At 31.3% G+C, this 22067-nt stretch overlaps 10 protein-coding genes and 1 pseudogene across 11 annotated transcripts, besides 2 other annotated features; 3 read left to right on the forward strand and 8 right to left on the reverse strand.

The window, feature by feature from the left end:
- Nucleotides 1-301: 301 nt before the first annotated feature.
- Nucleotides 302-425: a mobile genetic element.
- A 482-nt stretch (nt 426-907) lies between these two features.
- Nucleotides 908-1597, reverse strand: TVAGG3_0394050 (acetylation-dependent protein binding; the record flags this gene model as incomplete). Its single annotated transcript, XM_001323982.1, has 1 exon — nt 908-1597. One exon carries the CDS (start codon nt 1595-1597, stop codon nt 908-910), a length of 690 nt encoding a protein of 229 aa, XP_001324017.1.
- Nucleotides 1598-1700: 103 nt separating this feature from the next.
- Nucleotides 1701-2548, forward strand: TVAGG3_0394060 (uncharacterized protein; the record flags this gene model as incomplete). Its single annotated transcript, XM_001323981.1, has 1 exon — nt 1777-2415. One exon carries the CDS (start codon nt 1777-1779, stop codon nt 2413-2415), a length of 639 nt encoding a protein of 212 aa, XP_001324016.1.
- Nucleotides 2549-2608: 60 nt separating this feature from the next.
- On the reverse strand, nt 2609-3704 carry TVAGG3_0394070 (uncharacterized protein; the record flags this gene model as incomplete). The annotated part of the gene is made up of 1 exon (XM_001323980.1): nt 2663-3508. One exon carries the CDS (start codon nt 3506-3508, stop codon nt 2663-2665), a length of 846 nt encoding a protein of 281 aa, XP_001324015.1.
- A 580-nt stretch (nt 3705-4284) lies between these two features.
- Nucleotides 4285-5052, reverse strand: TVAGG3_0394080 (vacuolar protein sorting 55 family; the record flags this gene model as incomplete). Its single annotated transcript, XM_001323979.1, has 1 exon — nt 4409-4804. One exon carries the CDS (start codon nt 4802-4804, stop codon nt 4409-4411), a length of 396 nt encoding a protein of 131 aa, XP_001324014.1.
- A 1068-nt stretch (nt 5053-6120) lies between these two features.
- TVAGG3_0394090 lies at nt 6121-7076 on the forward strand (annotated as a pseudogene). Its single transcript has one exon. A coding segment is annotated over exon 1 (956 nt).
- Nucleotides 7077-8819: 1743 nt separating this feature from the next.
- On the reverse strand, nt 8820-10021 carry TVAGG3_0394100 (WD40 repeat-like family; the record flags this gene model as incomplete). Its single annotated transcript, XM_001323984.1, has 1 exon — nt 8852-9919. One exon carries the CDS (start codon nt 9917-9919, stop codon nt 8852-8854), a length of 1068 nt encoding a protein of 355 aa, XP_001324019.1.
- Nucleotides 10022-10243: 222 nt separating this feature from the next.
- TVAGG3_0394110 (TPR-like family) lies at nt 10244-11459 on the reverse strand (the record flags this gene model as incomplete). Its single annotated transcript, XM_001323985.1, has 1 exon — nt 10446-11459. The coding sequence occupies one exon, from the start codon at nt 11457-11459 to the stop codon at nt 10446-10448; it is 1014 nt and encodes a 337-aa protein (XP_001324020.1).
- A 2220-nt stretch (nt 11460-13679) lies between these two features.
- Nucleotides 13680-13707: a mobile genetic element.
- Nucleotides 13708-13821: 114 nt separating this feature from the next.
- Nucleotides 13822-14994, reverse strand: TVAGG3_0394130 (UV excision repair protein RAD23 family; the record flags this gene model as incomplete). Its single annotated transcript, XM_001323986.2, has 1 exon — nt 13829-14953. The coding sequence occupies one exon, from the start codon at nt 14951-14953 to the stop codon at nt 13829-13831; it is 1125 nt and encodes a 374-aa protein (XP_001324021.1).
- Nucleotides 14995-16326: 1332 nt separating this feature from the next.
- TVAGG3_0394140 (uncharacterized protein) lies at nt 16327-17124 on the forward strand (the record flags this gene model as incomplete). Its single annotated transcript, XM_001323987.1, has 1 exon — nt 16350-17069. The coding sequence occupies one exon, from the start codon at nt 16350-16352 to the stop codon at nt 17067-17069; it is 720 nt and encodes a 239-aa protein (XP_001324022.1).
- Nucleotides 17125-17471: 347 nt separating this feature from the next.
- TVAGG3_0394150 (non-membrane spanning protein tyrosine phosphatase protein) lies at nt 17472-17990 on the reverse strand (the record flags this gene model as incomplete). Its single annotated transcript, XM_001323988.2, has 1 exon — nt 17518-17958. One exon carries the CDS (start codon nt 17956-17958, stop codon nt 17518-17520), a length of 441 nt encoding a protein of 146 aa, XP_001324023.1.
- Nucleotides 17991-19813: 1823 nt separating this feature from the next.
- TVAGG3_0394160 (armadillo (ARM) repeat-containing protein family) lies at nt 19814-22035 on the reverse strand (the record flags this gene model as incomplete). Its single annotated transcript, XM_001323989.2, has 1 exon — nt 19876-22035. The coding sequence occupies one exon, from the start codon at nt 22033-22035 to the stop codon at nt 19876-19878; it is 2160 nt and encodes a 719-aa protein (XP_001324024.1).
- Nucleotides 22036-22067: the final 32 nt, after the last annotated feature.

Consider the following 22067-nt stretch of genomic DNA (forward strand, 5'->3'; position numbering starts at 1 on the left):
CTTTTGGAAAAGGCTACGACTATACAGCAATGATTAATCGATTTTTCGTCGGAAATTCTGGCGGAGCACCTGGAATTTACTTCCATTACTCATTTACACCATACGGAGTCACTGTTAACGCTACATATCTTACAATCGCACAAATATTTACTTCAATTTTCGGATTTATGTCCGGAGCTTACGCAATCTTCTCTATTATTGATGAATCAATGTTTAAAGATGATAAGAGAATGGCAAAGTCTTCACAAAAGCCAGCTAAACCAAAAGAAGAAGAAACAAGAGAAGAGTGGGGGACAAACTCGCCAATATGGTTTCTTTTGATTTTATTTCATTTATAAGCAAATCAGATTTACCCAAAAACTCCACTCCATAAGCGTTCATTTGCTAAATTAAAAAGTGACAATGGGCTAGTCTGTCCCTTTCTCACAAGAGAAACAAAATAAAATAATATGTATCCGATACAATATTCGACCACTACCATGTCTGATCATTACTATACAGTACCAAGATATTTAAATAAATAGATTATTTACGATGTTTACTTATAAAAATAATTTTATTTTATTTATTAGCAATTTTTAAGAATTTAATAAATGAAAGCTTAAAAAAACTTCATCATATATTATCTACATATCAGAAATGGGAATAATTCATAGATTTGGGATAAAATTTTATATTTTTTTATTAATATCTAAACATCATATCATCAAACATCAGAACTACTAAATGATATATGATTGCTAATAGAAATACCAGTATTTTGGCTAATTTAAGATAAATTTTCTTCAATATCTAATAATATCAACGTAATCGTATAATACAAGAAACAATTTATTATATAATAACTAATATATCGATATAAAAAACAAAAAGGTGTGGACAAATATTTGTTCAAACTGGTTTGAACTTAATCGTCATCTGTAGGATATTCTAAACCCTCCTCTTCGAACCGCTTCTCTACGTAAAATTTCATAATATGTAGTGCTAAATTATTGACATCCGTTAAATTTACAATTATATTTTCAGATACAGGGTATATATTTGGGTTAACATATTGTATAATTCCAAATAGAGCTCGTGCATCTTTTGGATTTGGTAGCATCGAACATGCTCTAATAAACGCATTTACTTCACTTTTATTTAAGATCCTTTCCGGATCATCGTCGCTGTATGTATCAAAGTAACTTACAATCTTATCTGGAGATTTTTTAACCCAATTTTCGAATTTCATCTGGATTGATCCAAATGCATTCATTCTATCTACAGTAGTCATTGTTTCTTCGGAGTTAATTAGCTTCATCGCATACTTTTCTAAATCCAAAGTCAAATAACCAATGTAACTATTTTCTCCAAAATAAGATTTTGCGTTCTTAAATAACAGCTCCAGATCGCTTTTCCATTCACTACTACGACTATATATTTTTGTTGCAATTTTTGTTCTAATGGTTGTAATATCAATCGGTTTTTTTATACGCCGATAGTAATCTTCTGCAAAATCAGATTCCACATCTACTGGATCGATGAACGAAGCAGCTTCTGGCCGCCGTATTAAAGCATCAATGACTTCAAGTGCGAAATCTGTTTCATAATCATTCATAATTTACAATAATCGTATTTTTACGATACTTCAGAACGATCAATTCCAATTCAATTTTGAAAAAAATCTTAATATTTCAAAAGGATGGTAATTAAATGTTCATAACAATTAGCCAGTTTATAATTTAAATCTTTCTGACAAATTTGACAATTTGCTGTGATTTTTGCCATTATTCTGATATGGAAGACCAGAACAAAAGGCGGCTTGGAATTATCACTGCATCAGTAGGTATGATAATCCTTTTTGCATGGATAACAGTTTTGTTTGTTAGATTCGTCCAAAAAGCCATTTTACGTCCTTCATTACCTTTAATCTTATACTTCGTAGCAATTATCATCGTTGAAATTGCACTTTCAGCACTACTACTCATATTTACCAAGTCAAACAATCCATGGGCTCACTTCTGGATGGCAATTTTGGGAGGACTCCTCACAGCAATCTCTATTCTTAACTTTGTTACATATACATTTGCCAAAAATACGCTAGTCTACACTTATAAGCACTTATGGACCAATGACAACATGCAACAATATGGAATTACTATCGAAGATAAGTTTGACTGCTGTGGATATGATGACACAACATACGCATTATCAAGCAACACATCAAGATGCTACTTCTTTGTTCAAAAGCAAAATTCGTGCTCTGTTAAACTTCTCAATTTCTTCTTCAATCAATGGAATCTGATTACTGGCATTACTCTCAACGTTTTAGCTATAATAGCATTCCTAATGTTTGTAATTATCGAATTAGGAAGAATTGATTTCGATAGAGCTGATTATGATAAGCTTCAGCTCCGCCCAATTCAAGACTTTTAAAGTTATACGAATTAATGGTATTTTTTAATTTTTTAAACGTTTTCTTCAAGTTTTAATAATTTTTTAAAATATTTATAGCACTTACTTAATATAAATACTAATTTCACTCAGCAATAAATAATATCGCTTAGGCTCAGCTATAAACTAATTACAAAAATGAAGAAATTTAAAATTTTAATTTTTTAAAACAATACTACATATTTAAGGTCTTCACATATCAATATATAAATAATAGATGGATATATCATTAGGCTTTCATTCTAGAAATGAATATGGAAAGCATTATGCCAAAAACGGCAATTGGGGAGAATTCCGTAGAACAATCCGCATAAAGAGTTGTTGGATTAACCTTCCTAATAGCAATCATTTCATGTGAATGCCTTTGGAGATCAATACTCTGAAAGATAGTGTTTTTGTCACTCGGAATCACACTTCTATTGTTGAAATCAAGAGACCACTTTCCGTCACGAAGAATTGGCAAACGAGAAAACATTTCCAATTTTAATTTTCCATCTTCATCAAAGATTCCTACTTGAGTCTTTCTGGGCGTTTTACTAAGAGAACATTCAGGTGTAACATCCATAACCATGATCGGAATTTCAGAATTTCTGATATTCAAAATAAAGTGAGTATTTTGTTGAGATGGCATCAATGAGTGTAGTGTTGTGTCTATCTTGCTGTATGAGTCATGATATTTAATTTCAATAGGCTTTGACGGATATCGTCCAACGCATGTCGCCAAAAACTGGGGTTGCCCATTAACATAAAACGTGAAAGTATATTCACGACCACGCATTGTGAACTTTGATGTGCGTTGGCATGAAAAATATTCGACCGTCTTACCTGGCTCAGATGGAAGTTTACAATCAACGAGTTTCGATTGATTAATATACTCCTCTGTTTTAGGATTATAGTTTGGATCGAATATATTTTCACAATCTGAGCAAGACATTCTTGATCCAATTTCAAACTTCGAGATTGGCATGGATTTTCTGTTTGCAGTTATTGTACTATTTCGGCGTGGTAGTGGCATGCATTTAGGGATCGTTTTTGGAATTGTTACATTATTCGAGGCTGTTTCATTAAACGACATTTACAAATTCTTTGAGAATGATTCAATTTGAAAATTGCATACTCAATTTCGTTATTTTCGAAAACTTGATAATTAGCATCTTAAATACGTGGACATTTATTTTAGCCTATTTATATGTTTTACAATTGAAAAATAATTCAAACGTATTCTCAATTATCACTCACAAGAATATTTGTTCTTATTGTATCGTTAACTTTATTTCATTTTTCATTTTCAATAAGATATTTCAATTTTTACAACAGATCACATGTAATGGCATAATGTTAATAAGCAATAAAAATCAAGATTATTCACACCCAAGCTGCAAAACAAAGTTTTATATATTCTACGGTTCAAAATAACAAATATTATGCGAAAACATGAAACAATCTATACTTTTTATAAGGGCTTTCAGTTAGTTTATTATGCATTTATCAAATAACTCTAATCTAAATAGTAATGGTGGATTAAACTAACAAATATATTATCTTTCATTGAATCATTCAATTATCTTCTCATAAAAGAGTTTTCTCTTGGCGCATATATTTCGACCTAACAACAAATTTTGGAAGAAAACTATCTTTAGGTATCTAATTAAATCGAACCTTTCCTCAATTCTTATCTTAACTGGAATGAAAGTAATCCTTTCCGAGCTAGTTAAATATCTAGAAATGAAAAATATATTATGAAAAATCACTGCTTTATATGGATTAGTGCAAGTATTCTTAAAATATATAGAAAATTTTGTTAATAATTCTTTAAATCTATTTTAAAAATTGAAATCGGATCATGTTAGTCACAAATATAATAAAAACAAACAAATTCATTGATTTGTAATTTCTATTGTTTTCCAAATTAGTAGTTTATAAATAAAATTAAATGAAAAATAAACAATCAATACATGGTGACTTAGGCCAATCCCTAGTAACCATCATCTTCGGTCTTACCGTAGAGTATCATGAAAACAACGAATCCGATGCAAACTGCAACATCACCACCGATCATAAAGCCGAAGCACTTCTTGTTAATTGTTCCGGCATGCCAGAAAACTACATTTAGTGCGATGGTGGAAACAACGCTGCAAACGAGATAAAAAAGAACTGAATCAGCTGTAAAGATATTGCATCCTTCTGTGTCTTCAACATAATCGTCACCAAGCTTTGTTGATAATGAGACGCCAAAGATGCAAGAAAGTGTTGCTGGAATTATGCCGAAGAGTGGCCACCATGTTTTTGTGATAGCACATCCTGCAATGAAAAGAACAAGAGCAATGGTACCGAAAATACCAATTACGATATATGGAGCTGCCTGAATCATTTTCTCTGTTTAAAAAATTGATTAGCGGTTATTTTTCACCGAAAAAGCGGTTTCTATAAAAAATTAGAAATTGATAAATTTTATAAATTTTCGGAGAGAAAACAATACAGCTTCATGTGGTAGGGCACACACATCCAGGAGAACTTAAAATCAAAAAAGTCGCATTTGATTTTTGCTAAGCGAGACTTAACAAATAATGATATATTATTGACACATGGATGACAATATATTTTTGAACTCGCGGCGAGGATTTGAGGAGAATTTTTGTTGAATTTTATTAAGGTTTATTTTTGGCATGAACGACTTTGCGCGGGATTGTTTATAAAAAAAAAAAAAAAAAAAAAAAGGAAGTGGGGCTTCCAGGCACTTCGTGCCTTCTAGCCCTGAGGATGTTTGGTATAATGAAGTTTTTTTTTTCTTGGGATGGCCTTCCGGGCACTTCGTGCCCTCTAGCCCATAAAAAGTTTAGTAATAAATGAAGTTTTTATTCGGAAAAATTGTTAGTCTTCTGGGTCGAAAACATTATATATAATGTGTCGCTTTTCACAAATTATATATGTTTTCATGTTTTGTCAAGACTTCTTCGTAAATGTTTTGTCAAGACTTCTTCGTAAATGTTTTGTCAAGACTTCTTCGTAAATGTTTTGTCAAACATGAACGTACATGTTTTGTCAAGACTTCTTCGTAATGAGTGTAAATGACCAAAAATATAATTTAGGGTAGAAGGTTAGATCTAACCTCTTTTCTAACCTCTTTTCTACCCTCTTGAATTTGTCATGATTTCTTCGTAAATGTTTTGTCAAACATGAACGTACATGTTTTGTCAAGACTTCTTCGTAATGAGTGTAAATGACCAAAAATATAATTTAGGGTAGAAGGTTAGATCTAACCTCTTTTCTAACCTCTTTTCTACCCTCTTGAATTTGTCATGATTTCTTCGTAAATGTTTTGTCAAACATGAACGTACATGTTTTGTCAAGACTTCTTCGTAATGAGTGTAAATGACCAAAAATATAATTTAGGGTAGAAGGTTAGATCTAACCTCTTTTCTAACCTCTTTTTTCACCTCTTGAATTTTCATGACTTCTTCGTCATAGGCACGGAGATAGGACGGTTATTTTACAAAACTAACAACACGTTGACCGAGTAGTTTTTTGTGCTGAACAAAAAGTGTCATATAAACATCTGTCAAAAACCGCTTTTTAACTTCACTTAAAATGCCACGTAAGCTACGTAAGAATATACGTAAGAGGAAGAGAGCATTGAAACATCCAATAGTAAAACTGACACCACAACAACAGTTGCAACAACAAATTATGAATGACCCCACTATGTTGCAACAAATGTCAAGCAACCCTATGCTTTTAAACCGAGTTATTGGTGCACAGAGTGGAGGTTTAAGAGCGGCACTTTTAGCGAAAATGGCAGGCTTTGGTGGAGCTGCAGACGGAACAGCTTATAACCCTCAAAGTCAAATGAATTTGAGTTCACTCAAAAATCAAATAGCAGATGTCAAAAAGTCAAACATAGACATACAGAAACAAATAAGTGAAAACGAAAAGAAACTAGAATATGACAGACACACAAAGAAACTAAATGAGTTAAACGTAGAGAAAAAGAAGAAAGAAGAACAACACTGAAAGAACTAAGTACAGAGGAATATGCGAAAAAAGTGTCAGAAAAAGCAGCAGAAGTAGCAAAAATGGAACAAGATGTTATAAATTTGAAAAACCATACTACTCAATATAAAGTACTGAAAGATGAAGAGATAAAACAAAAAGCCCTGAAGACATATATGGATAGCGATGAGTATAAAAAAGAAGTTGAAGCAAATGTAAAAGGCAGAAAAACTTTTACAGTTGCAAAACCAAACCGTACAGTATGAAAACTTAGCACAAGAAAGTAAAAATAACGACGCAGCCATGCAAAAGGCAATGAAAGCGCAGAATATATAAAAGCTAATAATGACTGGTTAGATGCCCAAGCCAACGCTAAAGCAGCCCAACTTATAGGGTCAATAAGGACAAAAATACAAGCGGATGAAGACAGTTCAAATGAAGCTTTAATGAATGCTGACTTTAAGAATGCCTTCGAAGCTCTTCATAGTAAGGTGAAACTAGTGAACGACTTCTCATCTGGAAAGAAACTGAAGTCTGAAGGTTTCGACAAAGAGTTAAGAGAAGTAGCACAAAATATGACGAAAATAACAGATGCAGCAACGAGACAGGCAGTTCAAAGTGCCTATGACGCCGTTAGAGCAACTGTTGTGGAAAGTCAAGAAAAAGAGTTACAACAGACCAAAACAGACCTAGTAAATGCTTTCTTAAAAACGAAAAGTCAGGTAGGACATTATGCTGCAGATGGAACATATGTGCCAGCTGGTGGAACGTATATACCACCAAACCCTCCAAGAGAAGCACCTGCACCCGGACTACCTAAAACATTTACATCGTCACATGGACACAGACACAGGCATGCACCAAAACCAACACAACAACCAACAGTTCAAAATCCAGCACAACAACCAACAGTTCAAAATCCAGCACAACAACCAACAGTTCAAAACCCTGCACAACAACAACCACAACCAGCACAACAACCAACAGTTCAAAACTCTGATCTCTCCAAGAATGCGATTTCCTGATTTGTAAACTGCTGGAGTAACTACAAGGTCGTATCTGTAAACAACTGGTTGATTTGGATTTTGAATTTGTTGGACGTATCTAAGAGGGTTGTATGTGAGTGGTATTTTAGGTCCAACTCTCATTCCTTGAATTACGTGAGAAAGATCGAAATTTGGTAATTGACCTGAAAGATCATGAACGTGACCGTATCGTTCCTTCATATTTGTGCCAGGAGCAATGTGGAAATTACCTTGGGCTTTATTTAAGCAGACTTTTCCTTTAATTCGGCATTTTTCGTTTTCATAAACTTTGCCAGGGTTTTTTCCTTGGCATTGCGGCCAATCTTTCGTATTTGCAGCCTTTCCGTTCATTATATGCAAAAGGAGTGTTTGCTCGCAGCTATTGCAGCAGGATCCCTCTGGTAAAAGGCCATAACAAGAGTGACAAATGCTTGAGATGGTTTCGTTTGCATATCCGAGTTCTTTTTCTTGCGCTGAGAGGCGGATGAATTTAGCTGTTGTATTTATATTGAGTTGATTGAATCCGAGATTATCAATAACATCAAGATGCAAAAAGTAGCATGGCATATTTACTTTGACATCTAAAGAAACGTTAGCAAGCTCTTGTTGATCTAAACCTTGGATTTCAAGATTAAGATCTCTAACAAGTTTTGGTTGTATAAGTCCAAAAATGTGTATTAAAACAATAGTTGCGCCAAAAGCAGTCAAAATTGTGGATAATATTGCACTAGACTTTGTATCGAGCTTGAAATCATCATTAGTGGATTTATCGAAGATATCAATATATTGAATAAAAGAACGCATAATAATTGAAAAAGTGACAATTTTATTATCATTTCTCACTCTATCAGATTGAGTGAATTACTTAGAATCAATTGTCTTTGCATGGGTATATACACTATGATATGGATTATTGGAATGGAAAATGCAGAGATTGATCGATTTAAAGCATTATTTGAATTATTTATTTTTGATTTTGGGAGTTTACTGAATAATTTGCATTATAAAGATATCTGACATCTGAAAACCTACTCTTTCTATCAGTATTCTAAGCATTTCAATCAGATATAAGTGTACAATGTTATAATCATATTTTAATGAGAAACATTGAAAATGCATAACTTACTAATGGGTTTAAGGTAATACTGGAGTAAAATACTGTAAAAACTGATGTGTTTTCTAATAATATAGTTGGTTCAACCTCTTTTCTTGCGTTATAGGTCGAAGGTATGTAGGAATAGCAGAATTTTGATATTCAAGCGTATCAAAATTAAGGGAAAAAGATAAATAAATTATAAATTTTATCTTCTCTTAAGATTGAATAGCATAATTCATGAATTGTAAAGCAAACTCTAAATGTAAAAGATAATATTGGTTTAAATAGTGAATTTTACTCTATAAATTTAATATGTAACAAGGTAAAACTTTGGTTGAGGAATGGCGTTCTGGAGTGGGAAGTTGCCACCCTTATTCCAGTTATATCCAGTGGAAACCAAAACTCTAGACTCAGTTGTTCCGTCTTTTTGGAAACAAACTTCTGTAGCAGCAACGATTGATGCATTAGCACTTAATTTAGGAATTTCTGCATAATTTCCTGTAGTTGTAGCTGTTGTTTTGCTATCAATAAAGTAAATTACGGTTCCTGTGATAACTACGAATTTACTGTCTTGGAGATATAAAATATGAGATATGTATGAGTCCAAAGCTTTCATTTGTAATGTAAAAGTAGATGAAGGAACTTCGAGATCGAAACCAATGATTTGTCCAGTAGAAAAGCCTGCGTAAATGACAGGTACAACGCGCTTTTGTTCTTCATTTGTGAATTTCATTACTGTTGCTGCTGTAACCATTGTTTTTTGAGTAGCATTTTGTAAACCATTAATTAAATTAAACTCTGGCTTTAATTCTGTTGGAAGCGGCTTAGTTATATCAAATTTGGAAACGCATCCGTTAACATATACAACAACACAAAAGTTCAAAATAAGGAATAAATTTATTGGACGTTCTGGGAGCTTAATTTTTTGAACAGTATTTTGAGCTTCTTGATATACGTAAACTTTTTGGCTTAAAGCAGCAATAAATAACTGTGCTGTTTTAGGACTCCATTTCAAGCCAACAACAGGGCCTCCACACTTATATATAAGGGCTGGTGCTTTTAGTGATGGATTTAATTTGTAAATATCGCCATTTGCAGATCCGAAGTAGCAATCTGGTTCTGAAGATTCTTCTTGAAGACAAGTTCGCAAGAAAGGCCATCTCTTTCCTGATGATTTCTCTGCAGTCATATTTATTATTGCATCTGCTTTAAACAAATCCTGAACGTCAATAACTCCGATATGTCCTTCCCAAGTGCAAAAGGAAGTAATAGAAAGGCCATTTGGAGAATATAAATCTGCAATTGTAGTATCCTTGATTTCTGGACATTGTAATTCAAGAATGCCTAATTTTTTACCAATAGTACTCTTCGCCATTCTTTTGCACTTTTTATTTTTTTCAAAGCAATGAAAAAAAAATTATGATCCTAGATTTGTCATCATAAAATAATAAAACAATAGCTAAAAATTCATATCACATTTTCTCAAGGTCCAAAACCTAATATTTACAGAAATTTTTAACTAATATTTGTAATATACCAATAATACCTACGCATTTGGCAGTTTAATGAAATGTATGATGAATGGTTATTCCTGACAATGATAGATCTTAATCTAAATTTGAAAATATTTAATTCTCACAAAACAAGGGCTAATAACTCCATTTCCATATCTCACTAGACAATTTATGTTTGATATGTTCTCAACCTACTCATTTATGACATCATAATAAAATTGAATCAATATTTCAAATAAGTTGTTATTGTTTGTGTTTGGAATATGATAAATTTTGAAAATAGAATCTTAGATTGACATGAATGAATCTTAAATTGGAAAAAATGAAGAAAAAATTGAAAAAATTTCGGATAAAAACTTTTACAAATATAAAAACAACAACAAATAACTACTTAGTGTATAACGGAAGCTGTGATTCAAGGCTGCTTTCAACATTTTGGTAGTGTCTATCAAGAAGTTTCAAATGACCGATTTGGAATGGATAATAATCCTGTTTTGAAGGATGAGTAAGTATATACAAGAAATCTTTCTCATTGTTCTTTGTTGCGTCGCAAATTGTTTCGAAATATTGAGCAACGTTGTGTTCAAGGTTCGCATTGCAAAACTGAGCGACTTCTGAGAACCTAAATGCCATGATAGAAAGAATTGTATGATAAATTCTCAAATCCATGAGTTTCTGATTTAATAATGTGGATTTGTTAATTAAAGCAACGCAATCACCTTGGTATCTGACTTGTACATCATTAACAAGATCAAAAGCTTCTAAAATCTTATCATCTAACGTATAAGAATCGATAGCATTGAAAATAAATTGGAAAAGAATTGATGGAGCGAAACGATGGCATATGCAAATATCTACACCATGCTGGAATGTTTCAGCTGCATATCCGTAATAGTGGAAATATGTGTAAGAATCTCCTAATTCTTGCAAAACTTGTAAAAGAATTGAAAATTTCCCGTCAGCTTCGAGTATTTTCGATGCTTCTTCAAATGAAAAAACAGCTACTGAGAATGTAGGCTCCCAAAGTTCTTCAAGCATCGGAGTAATTTTATAATAGTATTTTGCAGACTTTACGCTGTATCTTGCACTGCTCATATGGTTCCTGACTGCATCGGATTTCTGTCCAAGCTTGAGAAAACACTTTGCTAGCTCGGAATAAATAGATGCGATGGATCTGAAGTTGTGTTCCTGTTGGTCATCAATTTTTCGAAGTAACGTTTGATATTCTACTATGAATTCGTTGACTTGGCTTGATGATTTGTATGATTTGTTATATCTTGAATTTATTTCATCAATTTCAGCTTGATATGAAGTTATTTCTTTATCCTTAAGCGCTGCAGCAGCTTGATTGTTAGATGATTTGGACTGAAATCGACTGAAAGGGTTAAATTTTGAAAACATATAAATATTGAAGCGATATCGTCCGATAAAAGTGACACGTCTGAAATCATATTCAAAAAATCAAATCTGATTGGAAAATCATAAAGTTCTTTGCTTAGTATATCCGATATTTCGATTTTCAATGAAATTTTGAAGAAATTTAGTGGATAATATGCGAGATTTTTCGTATTTATAATCCACAAATCTAATGGTAGTACTAGAGATGTAAAAAATGAAGTTTGGTGAAAAAAATAAATAAATAGAGATTTCAAAATATGCTCACATATTCAATTTGTGATATTGAATTGAGTTGCTTTCATCAGTATTGATTTGAGATGCATTTAAAATTATTGAAATTTGAAAATTAATATGAGATATCTATAAATGTATAGTTATTAGTACAATGATAATCATCTTGTGTACGAATACGCCAGATATGTGGGTTATTATCGATACACACTTCTAATTTTGATGCTTTCAAAACAAATTGTATATTTCACGAAGAACAATCAGTTTAATGAGTTAATTTCAGAAAGGATAGTACTCATTTGTTCAACTAATATACACCTAGTGAAACAAATTAAAATTGTTTGATGTTATGAGTATTTTCAATGATTTTATCCCCAATATATTTTTTGTTCCCCCTTAAAATCTTCAATTTGGATTTTACATCCAAATTTCATCCATCGTGATGAAGCTCCTAATGATATTTGGCTTTTCTTCTATGGAACACAATCTCAATCAACACCAATTAAATGCGTTAATTGCAATGCAACAGTTGAAAACGGCGAATGTTTTTTATTTTTCAGTCAATTTTCTCGTTTATCAGCTGGTGCTATTGTGTTGCAGAATGCTAACACTAAGTTTCTCCATTCCGAGTGCATTTTCAACAATTGCAGCCGAAATAACAACGGCGGCTCAATCTACTTCAATTGTAACGGCAACGTTGTTCAGCATCGATTCTGCTCTACCAATTCGCAAGTTACATCCGGATACAGTCATTATTCCTACACAGACTGCCAAACTGAAACAAATTTTCAAATAATTTCAGAAAGCTCAGTTTCTTCATGCGGAAATACAAAGCAATATAGTACAATTTATTTTCGCCATGGTAGCGCGAACATTACTTTATCGAACATTACAAAGAACACTGCTACACAACAAGCTGCTTATTCACTAGCTCAAGATACGAAGTCTTTTGTTACTTGTTGTAATATTGAAAGTAATTCTTGTTCAAATGGTGGATGGTGTCTTGCACATCATTGCTGTGCATCCGATGAACACAACATTCAATCATGTAATATCATTAATAACTCTGTTACTTCAACAAGATTTGGAATTATCCTAACTGGGAAAAAAACAACAATTTCGAATTCAACAATTTTTAAAAATTTTGGAAGTTCAATTTTATTTGATTTTGCTGGTAATTCTCCACCTATTCTAATTGAAAATTGCTATTTACAGAGTACTCCTTCTATTGATTCAAGAATTACAACAAATAATGTTGAATTAATTGATGAACTAAAAACAATAGATATTTACAATAAATGTGATTCATTGTATTATCAACTCAACGAAGAAGATATTACTGATAATGTTTTTGACTACTATCACATTACATACATTCTAATTGCATTTTTTGTTCTTCGTTCATCATAAAAAACTCTGTTTTCTTTTATTTCATATTTTTGATTTTTACTTATGCATGTTTTAGTATTTCATTTATAGGTTCAAACATGAGTTTAAGATAGAGTTTATTGTGGGGTAATTCTTTTCCTTTTTTCTAAGTTCTCATCGTGAAGAAACCAGTGAGGATTTGAGCCTGAATAATTTTGATGGTTTGTATAGGAAATATTTCCTAATAACCTTTTAAAAAAGATGTATAGTCTAAGCGTGTGTCAAATCTAAGAAATAAAAGTCAATGAACTTTTATTATAGATTCACTTACGCCAGTATGACATCACCTTCAATTCTACGCCGTTTGCAAGAAATTTGAATTAAAGTCAGATGGGCCTAAGGCCATCCTTTATATACTTTATGAAACCAGCATAAAATTTGAATTATTTCATGTCTCGTATTTCGATATATAAGGGATTTTTCATAAGAGTCAAAATATAGAAGAGGTAGAACAGAGAAATAATAGAAAAGCAAATAGGTATGATTGCGAGGTATCAAGTTTATTGGACTGACATTTGGAATCACTTCAACTAGGGCATTAAAAGGAAAGGATTTTTCATTAGATTAAGGGTGTACTTACCACTTTCTGACACATTCATAAACAGAATGTGCCTCTTCACACATGTTTATCTCTTTTTCAGAGAATGTCAGAAATTAATTTCATTCTTAAAAAAATGAAAATATTTATAATAAAAATAATAGATATGTGACGTTTATTCCATAGCAGCCCTCACCGAATCGATATTCTTATCAAGAATCACATACATCTGAAGAATTTCGTCAAACTGACCTCTAATATCCATAAGCTGCCTAACTTCATCATCAGTAAGGCTATTAAGTGTTGGCTGCAACTCAGGGTTAACTCTTGGTCTTCTAAGTGGAGGAGGCCTTTCATCCTCTATTCCGGCCTCTCTCTTGGAGACAAGAATCTGTTCTAGTCTGTTCTGAGCTCTTTGGAGGTCTTGTTGTAAACGTTCTTGGTTTTTTTCATGTTTGATCTCGTTATTATGGATATTCTCGGCAATTCGGCGTTTCTCGGTTTCTGAGTTGGAATTTCTAAGGCCATTGTTGTAATCAGCTTGTGCTTGGTTGAAATTATTAATATCATCCAGAATTCTTCTTTGGATTCTTTGTACGTCCTCACGAGCATTTCTCTCGTTGGCCGGTGTGTAGTTTGTATCGCTTTGTGTGAAGCTTTCTTCATTAAAATGTCTGTAATAAGGTGTATTTGGTCTTGGCAAATCTTCTCGCTTGAAAATCATTGTAATTCTTTGGATTTGCTCTTCGTTGAAGAGCAGTCTAAGCAGCGCTGGGATTTGGATATCATTGCTCTCTCCATTCAGCAAATAATCAACAGCTTGCTCTGGATTGTAATCGTTTTTTCTAAGAGCACGAATAACACTGTCTTTTGCAAAGCCTGCTTCCATTAATTTCTTGACCATGTCGTCCATGTTGTCTGGATCCTTTGCAGAGCGTTTCTTCTCATGCGCGATCACGTTTTCGTAAGAATTATAGATTCTAGGCTTCGATGTTGTAGTATTCATTAACGATTGTTCAACCGCGTTATGGAGATCTTGAATTCCTGAAGTAATTTGAGCTTTTGGTCTAGAATGAGATGTAGGTGTTTTTCTATACACAATCGGGCATTGTGCTTTAACGATTTCATCGATAGGGATCTCTTTCGAGATTACAAAGTTATTTTGATAAAATAAAAACTTTTGCTTTTCTAAGTTAAGCTCCTTGCAGAGCTGTGCAGAAACTGTATCAGGATTAAACTTACCTGATATATCAAGAGTAACTGATGTTCCTTTTACAGATATAAAAGCAATTTTCACCATTTTGTAAATTTTTTCCTAAAATTGTTCAGATGGCACCTTTTTAAAGTCGTTACAAAACTAATGAATTCTTTATAGTTATTGGCTTAAAATTATTTTACCTAAAAATCCAAATTTAAAAATAAAAAGTGGCAAAATTTTTTCGATCTTCATTTGTCTCATATCAAATTCCCGTCTTACTACTTGAATTTGAACCAAAAGTTAATCTTTGTCTTTGGGAAACAATAATTTAAATTGTGGCAGCATTTAGCCTTCAATATCTGATAACAAATTTAATCTTCTTTTGTACTCAGCAATATCGTATGGAGACCACAATGTGTTCTGTGTTCACTAATTAATTTATATAATTTTTAACGAAACATTAAACATTCCACTTATTTTTTTCTGAATATGAAATTCGAGATTATAATCAGTTACATACAGCTGAGCTCACATGAAAATTTAACATTTGGCTTTAGATAGAATTCGGTTTTGGTAGTTATCTCAAAATTTATGATGAATTTATGATGATTTTCTATTCTTTCGATTATCATACATGATATATGAAATAACTAATGACATTCCTTTATATTGTACTGCCTGCTATGGATATTTCAGTGATTGATTTTGTTGATTAATCATTAATTACCTAAATGCTTCTTTCAATCATATTACTGTGAGTTAAAAATACCAGGTGCATGGTTATTTCATATCTACTACAATATTTTAAATACCAAAAAAAATTAAAAAAATAAAATTATCAATAATATTTTAGAATTTTTTCATGAAAATAAAGAATTTATTACAAATTTGGAAAATAGATATGCTTATAAATTGATCCAGTATATGTTTGCAATATTTTTGAAATGTTTTATAGCTGTAAAAAAAATTTTTTCAATCAAATTCTTAACATCTTCAAATTACAACATAATAAACATCACATTCATGCATAAAACTCTATAGTTATAGTAGTTTTACATTATTTTTTTAAAAAAATTTCAAAAAGAAATAACGTGGGTGATTTTTCACCCGGCTATAAGGGGCTCAACTTTTGAGAGTTTTACACATAAAAGTATAGATTCATAGGAAATTCTGGCATTGTGAGGAGAAAATCCAAATTAAAATTTAAAATATGGAAGATTTGACTAAATGCATCTTGGTATCATTAATATGTGCAAGCTCCGTAGCAATATAAACATTAAATAAAGAAGTTAAGCTTAAATTGAATAATTCTGATGAATAACTAAGATATAAGCAAGATATTATAGTTAATATAGCAAGCTAATGAATCGATAAACAAATGTCTACTAATAAATATCCTGCCTTCATGCAAAGCGTGTAGAAAAGAAGCAATTAGTATTCCTAGAAAATATACTTTTTTTTCTTGTTTTGTAAATAAACGTCAAGCGATAAATTAAAAATGATAGAATTACCTCAATGCCCTCCTGAATTAAATCAAAAAGTTTTTGAAATGATGGAGAGTTCCGGACAAAACAACAGATTATGCGCAGATTATTTTACAGATTTCGCATTTGAATGTCTTGATTCAAATATTAAATATTTTAAGGCTCCTGTTCATGTTAATAGAGATCAAGCAAATAAAATAGCAGCTCGCTTGATAATGGAATTCTTACAAGAAAAAGATCTCGTTAGAACACTTAATGTTGTAATTAAAGAGGGAAAGAGTGATCTTTTTAGCGATGTTAATGATGCAGACTTAAGTGCTCTTGAATTAAATCCAAGAATACCACCAATTAAGAAATTAATGAGGCAAAGATATGCTTTACCTGAAGAGTCTGAAGGTTGGTTTAACATTGATTCTCAAGTTGAAACGACTATTCATGATGATGACGATTCAGAAGGCGGATCTACATTCTCAGTTGCTACAATTTTAGAAAAAGTTGATAGAAAGAATGCTCATGAGAGTTTAATTGGTTATGCTAGGCCAAAACAAACGAAAAGGCCACGCTACACATGCAATTTCAGCGTTGCCAGTAAATCTCTATCTTACAAATCTGATAACGTTCAAAATCCTAGCAATGATTCACGTCATCTGAACTTAGATGCTGAAAGTAAAGGCATCTCAATAAAAAGTGATACAAAATCAAGGAAATCACATCATTCCAAGAATCTTAACTAGATTTATTCATTATTGTTTTTAGACTTATAAATATGACTGTTTATTGTTCTTTTACCTCTCTAACTGTTTCATATTTTTTCAATAAAATATTATTTTAGGTTATTCTTATTGATAATCTGGCCAGTATATTTGCATCAAGAATCGACCATAAAAGAGTATCAAATAGACATAAATGCATTTCGAATTAACTCAGAACTTACCTTCATAAATTGGAGATTAAAAATTGTTACTCAATAACAATACAACTCATACAATGGTTGAGCAGAATTATAAATTTCTTGGGTAGCGTGATTTTTTGCGAAATTTGTAAAGAATATGGCAGCTCGTTGCAGCTCAACCCAAACGTGTTTAAACTACCTTCTATATAAGGATATCAAAATTATAAAAAGAAAGTAAAATTAAGGGATAGAAGAACATTTATAATATATAATATAAAAGAAAAATAAGCTTAGCTCATATTGTAGATATTGTTGCATGATAAGAATTGTGGCATTCCGGTTGCAATCTCATCATACATCTTGTTAAAGCCGGAACGGCCTGAGAAGTAAGGATCTCTGATGTTTCCGTATAAGATAACCTTGGAGTTAGAAGTATTTGGCTTCATATCTAAGAGGATCTTGTAAACTTTCTTATCTAAGGCAACGATGTAATCGAAGAGCATCCAATCATCTGCGCGAATTTGTCTAGCTCTATGCTTGGAGAGATCCATACCATGTTGAGCTAAGATTTCAACAGCTCTGTCATCGGCCTTTTCGTTGATATGGTGATTTGAGATTGCAGCTGAGTCGATTTTAATGTTTCCATTTGTGAATTTGTTGGCAAGAACCTTAGCTACTGGTGAGCGGCAAACATTACCGGTGCAGACAAACAACACTGACTTGCTTTCCATGACAATGAAAAAAATGATTTTATGACCAAATGTCCTATCAAAACTTTGATTTGATTTTCCTTGAAAATTTTGTTATTTAATTTTGCCTCTTTATATATTTTTTGGATATCCTACCATATTCCTTATATGTTTAAAAAACGATTCTCAAAGTGACTGAAAATTTTTATTGATTTTAGAAATTCAATGAGCTCTATCAATCTGAGATCATAATTCAATTTATTCAATCAAAGCGATTTAGCCAATCGTTTAAAAATCGCATCAACCATCAATATTAAATATATTTATACCAAAAATAAACGCACTTAATAAAAATTTTTGATCGATTTTTTACGCCTTTGAGAATTTTAATCGCTACAATTTATCATAGTACTATCTATTTATAGTGGAATTTGCTATGAACAAATGAGCTATCAAAATTTTGAGGTTAATTGTAGAAATTCTTTCAATTATATTTTCTCATAATTTGATTGTAAAATGCAGCATTATCATTAAGGAAATATTTCTATTTAATATGGTGATTGGACCTTTCATAATACCGATCTTTTGAATCAATTGAGAGCAATTTGGTCCAGACTAATGACGATCAAAAGGTGCATTTCTTTTTTTAATTATTTATATTCTTGATGAGAATGAACAAAGGATTTTTCATAAAATAAAAAATCGAATTCTTCCAACTGATTTCTAATTTCAATGTATACTTTTTCATTTAATATTCGTCAGAATATTATAAATGAATAATTGGACTAATGACATCTTTTATTAGGAATTATTCGATGATATTCAGAAATTACTTTTTATTTTATGCAGATGAGCTTTTAAGAATAACTGTAATGTAATAACTAGGGGATATAAACTTATTGCCTGATTTGGTTCTTAATCAGATACTTTTTCGCCCATCAATTTCTCAATTTCAATTGAATTTGTTTAATCTTGCTTTAATTTCTTATAGGCACATCTAAAATACAATATTATAATGTATTTTCGCTATTTATTGCATATTGTCCTTGATTTTTTTGACTTCACTTAATTTCTTAAAAATATATATGGAAAACAAAGGTAAATGTTATATACATACACATAAATATTTTAATTTAAAATGAAATTCATACAAATTCGAGACAAGATCGATAATCTCTTTCATATCATTGTTAATAGTGAAATTTAAACAAAAACACTAATTGGAATCTTTATAAATACAAAGGAAAAATCGAAATAACCCCAATTTCATAAATTTTATTAAACAGTGAAAGATTTAATTTCGTAAAAGTCGAAATTATAGAAATAAAACATATTTATACATATTTTTATTCATATTTTAGTAAGTTGATGCCGAATGGGTAATCACATTTCCAAGGTTAAAATTCATAATTTGATTTCGGAAAAATCCATTCTTGATAGTTCTGTATATCAAAAATCCAAATCATTACATGTGGAATTCGTATGTGAATGAGAAATGTACTCTTTAAATATAGTTTCCCTGTAGAAATGATGTAATACACTTATAAATGATTGATAAAAAACAATCATTTCTTCTATGTTATTTGAGATGATGATACCATAAAAGATATGTCCAAAGGTGGCTTAGAAGTGACACTTTATGTTACTTAATGATTTGCGCATTTCCACAAAAATACCTATGATAAAAGACCTTCTTTAATTTCATAGAACATTATAACATAATGAAAGTGGTTATTCCTTAGGAATAAAGCCAATTGAGAACAAAGAATAGTTTACCTTACTATTGTATTATATAAACTCAGCTTGAAATCCAATTCTTCATGAAATCATTAATTAATTTTGTATTTATAAAAAAGTGTTTGTAAATATTGCTTTTATATGAACATTGTTATCAAAAGAAAAGATATGATTCAATTAAAAGTATTTTTTTAACATAAAAAAACAAAATACAAAAAAAATTTATGCCTTTTCTTGCTGTTCTTTCTGCTTTTTGATTAACTCTGATGTAAGAACTGGTTTCTTTCCTTTCTTTCTCTTAGGACGAGGTGGAAGTGGTTGATCAAGTTTAATTTCGTATTTAACTTCATCTTTTTTGGCTTTTTCTTTATGAACAGGTTGTTTTCCATCTTCCTCATTATCGCTAGCTGCATTCTTCTTTGAATCTTTCTTTTCGTCCTTTTTTGGAACAGAATCTGCCCTTTTCTTTCCTTTTCCCTTTCCTTTACCTTTCTTACCCTTACCTTTGCCTGTTGCTGATGGAGTTTCGTCAAACAGATTCAATGTATCTCCTTTGAAAGGAAGATTTTGAACATCAAATTTTCCCTTTTTAATCAATTCTATTTGATTCTCGATGAGTTGTTCATCACTATCGATTTCATCAAATCTTTCGCTAATGAAATTGATCTGTTTGAACCCTTTCGACCTCAATATTTGTAAAATTAAATCTCCATCGACCATTTCATTCGAAACACTCTTTCTATAACGTATTGATGCTTCAAGGTCTAAAATAAATTTAGAAAACCAGTCAGAAACGTCATCTTGGTACTGAGATGAAAGAATTGCTTTTGTAAGGAAGTATCCAGCACTCTTTCTCCATAATTCATGCGTAACTAACAAGTTTGAAAGCAGTTTGATGGACGTAAGTGATGCTTTCTTCTCAAAAAGTCTCATTGGCAAAATTAAAATCTCAAAATCGCTTGTTGAGAACAAGCCTTGCTTATATTTGGACTTTATAACCTCGGATAGGTCAATAGAATTCAAATAATACTTAGTAATGAACTTAATTATCATTTGATTTCCAGGATGTCCGTTTTTGATGTTGTTTAAGAGGGTATTAAGTCTCCTTCCTATTATTTCAGGTGTTTGACGTGATAATGTGGCCTTGTCAAGCAGTAATAACAAGCGGATAAAAGGAATAGAATTATTCATCGGAGAATCAGTGATTAAACCAACTAATTTGATGCGCAAGAAGTTAATCATGGGGTCAACAAGTACAATACTGTTAATATGCTTCGTTATCATGTCAACTAAAAGATCTGCAATCATTAATCGAATTTCCCAATAGGAATCATCGTAAGCACCGATCTGGTATACTAAATAGGTACAGTACATGTCAAAAAACTTCTCAGGAGAACCTCTTTCGTTATGAAAATCTTGATATAAATTTGAATTTGAAAATTTCAGCTCAGAAATGATCCTAACCAGTGTCATTGGGTCTTGTATTAGCTTTGAGAGTGTAACTAAGTAGAATTCGCTGTAAGGAGGTTTAGAATAAGCTTTCAAAAATGGAATGTAGTCTTTTGGAGACTTTGGATTAAGAATTGATGAGTATTTAGATAATGTATTGATGGATTGTTCAAAATCACTTTCAAAATCAACAGTTTCGTTTGTAATTTTGAAAATAATTTCGCAAATAAATTTAAAATATTTTTCTTCTGTAGAATTTTCGAGTTGAGTACACAAATATAAAACAGGGAACATGTTTTTAAGCATTGGAAGTAAATAATTTTGTTCATTGAGTTTTGCAAGTTCAAATGCTTTTTTGTAGTAAGAAATCAACTCAACTTCTTTAAATTTGGAGATGTTGCCTATTAAATTGGTTGTTTTAATGATTGTTTCGAAATTTTGAGTTTCAAAACCTGAATTTATTATGTTTATTATAATTTCCTTGTAAGAATCGAAGTTTTTATCAGTAAGGATGTTTGTAATTTGGATCATTATTGATAAAGATAAGTCGATTTTCTCTTTGTAAGAATTGTTAACAAATTCTTGCAATTCAGTCCATGAAAGAAGTTTGTTTGATAAAATAGGAAATATTATTTCAACAATATCTGTTTTAATAATGTTAGGAACTTCTTCAATTTGAAAAATTTGAATAATCCTGTTTAAAATGTAATTAAAGTAATTTGATTGTGCAATTTCATTGTAGTATTTCTCTATTAACTGTCTAAGAAAGTTTATTTCCACTCGTCCAACAGTTGGATCATTTTCTGTTTTTAATTCATCAAAACAGATGTCAATATTATCCTTTTTAGATAGTATCTGATTAGAATTATCGAAAATTACTGTTTCATTCTGATTCTTCTGTAGAGTTTCAACACATAATTCTCGAATTTTCATATAAAAAATGTAAATTATTCAATTTTTTAAAA

The sequence above is a fragment of the Trichomonas vaginalis genome, chromosome V (genome assembly GCF_026262505.1).
Source record: "Trichomonas vaginalis G3 chromosome V, whole genome shotgun sequence".
NCBI classification, from domain to species: domain Eukaryota; phylum Parabasalia; order Trichomonadida; family Trichomonadidae; genus Trichomonas; species Trichomonas vaginalis.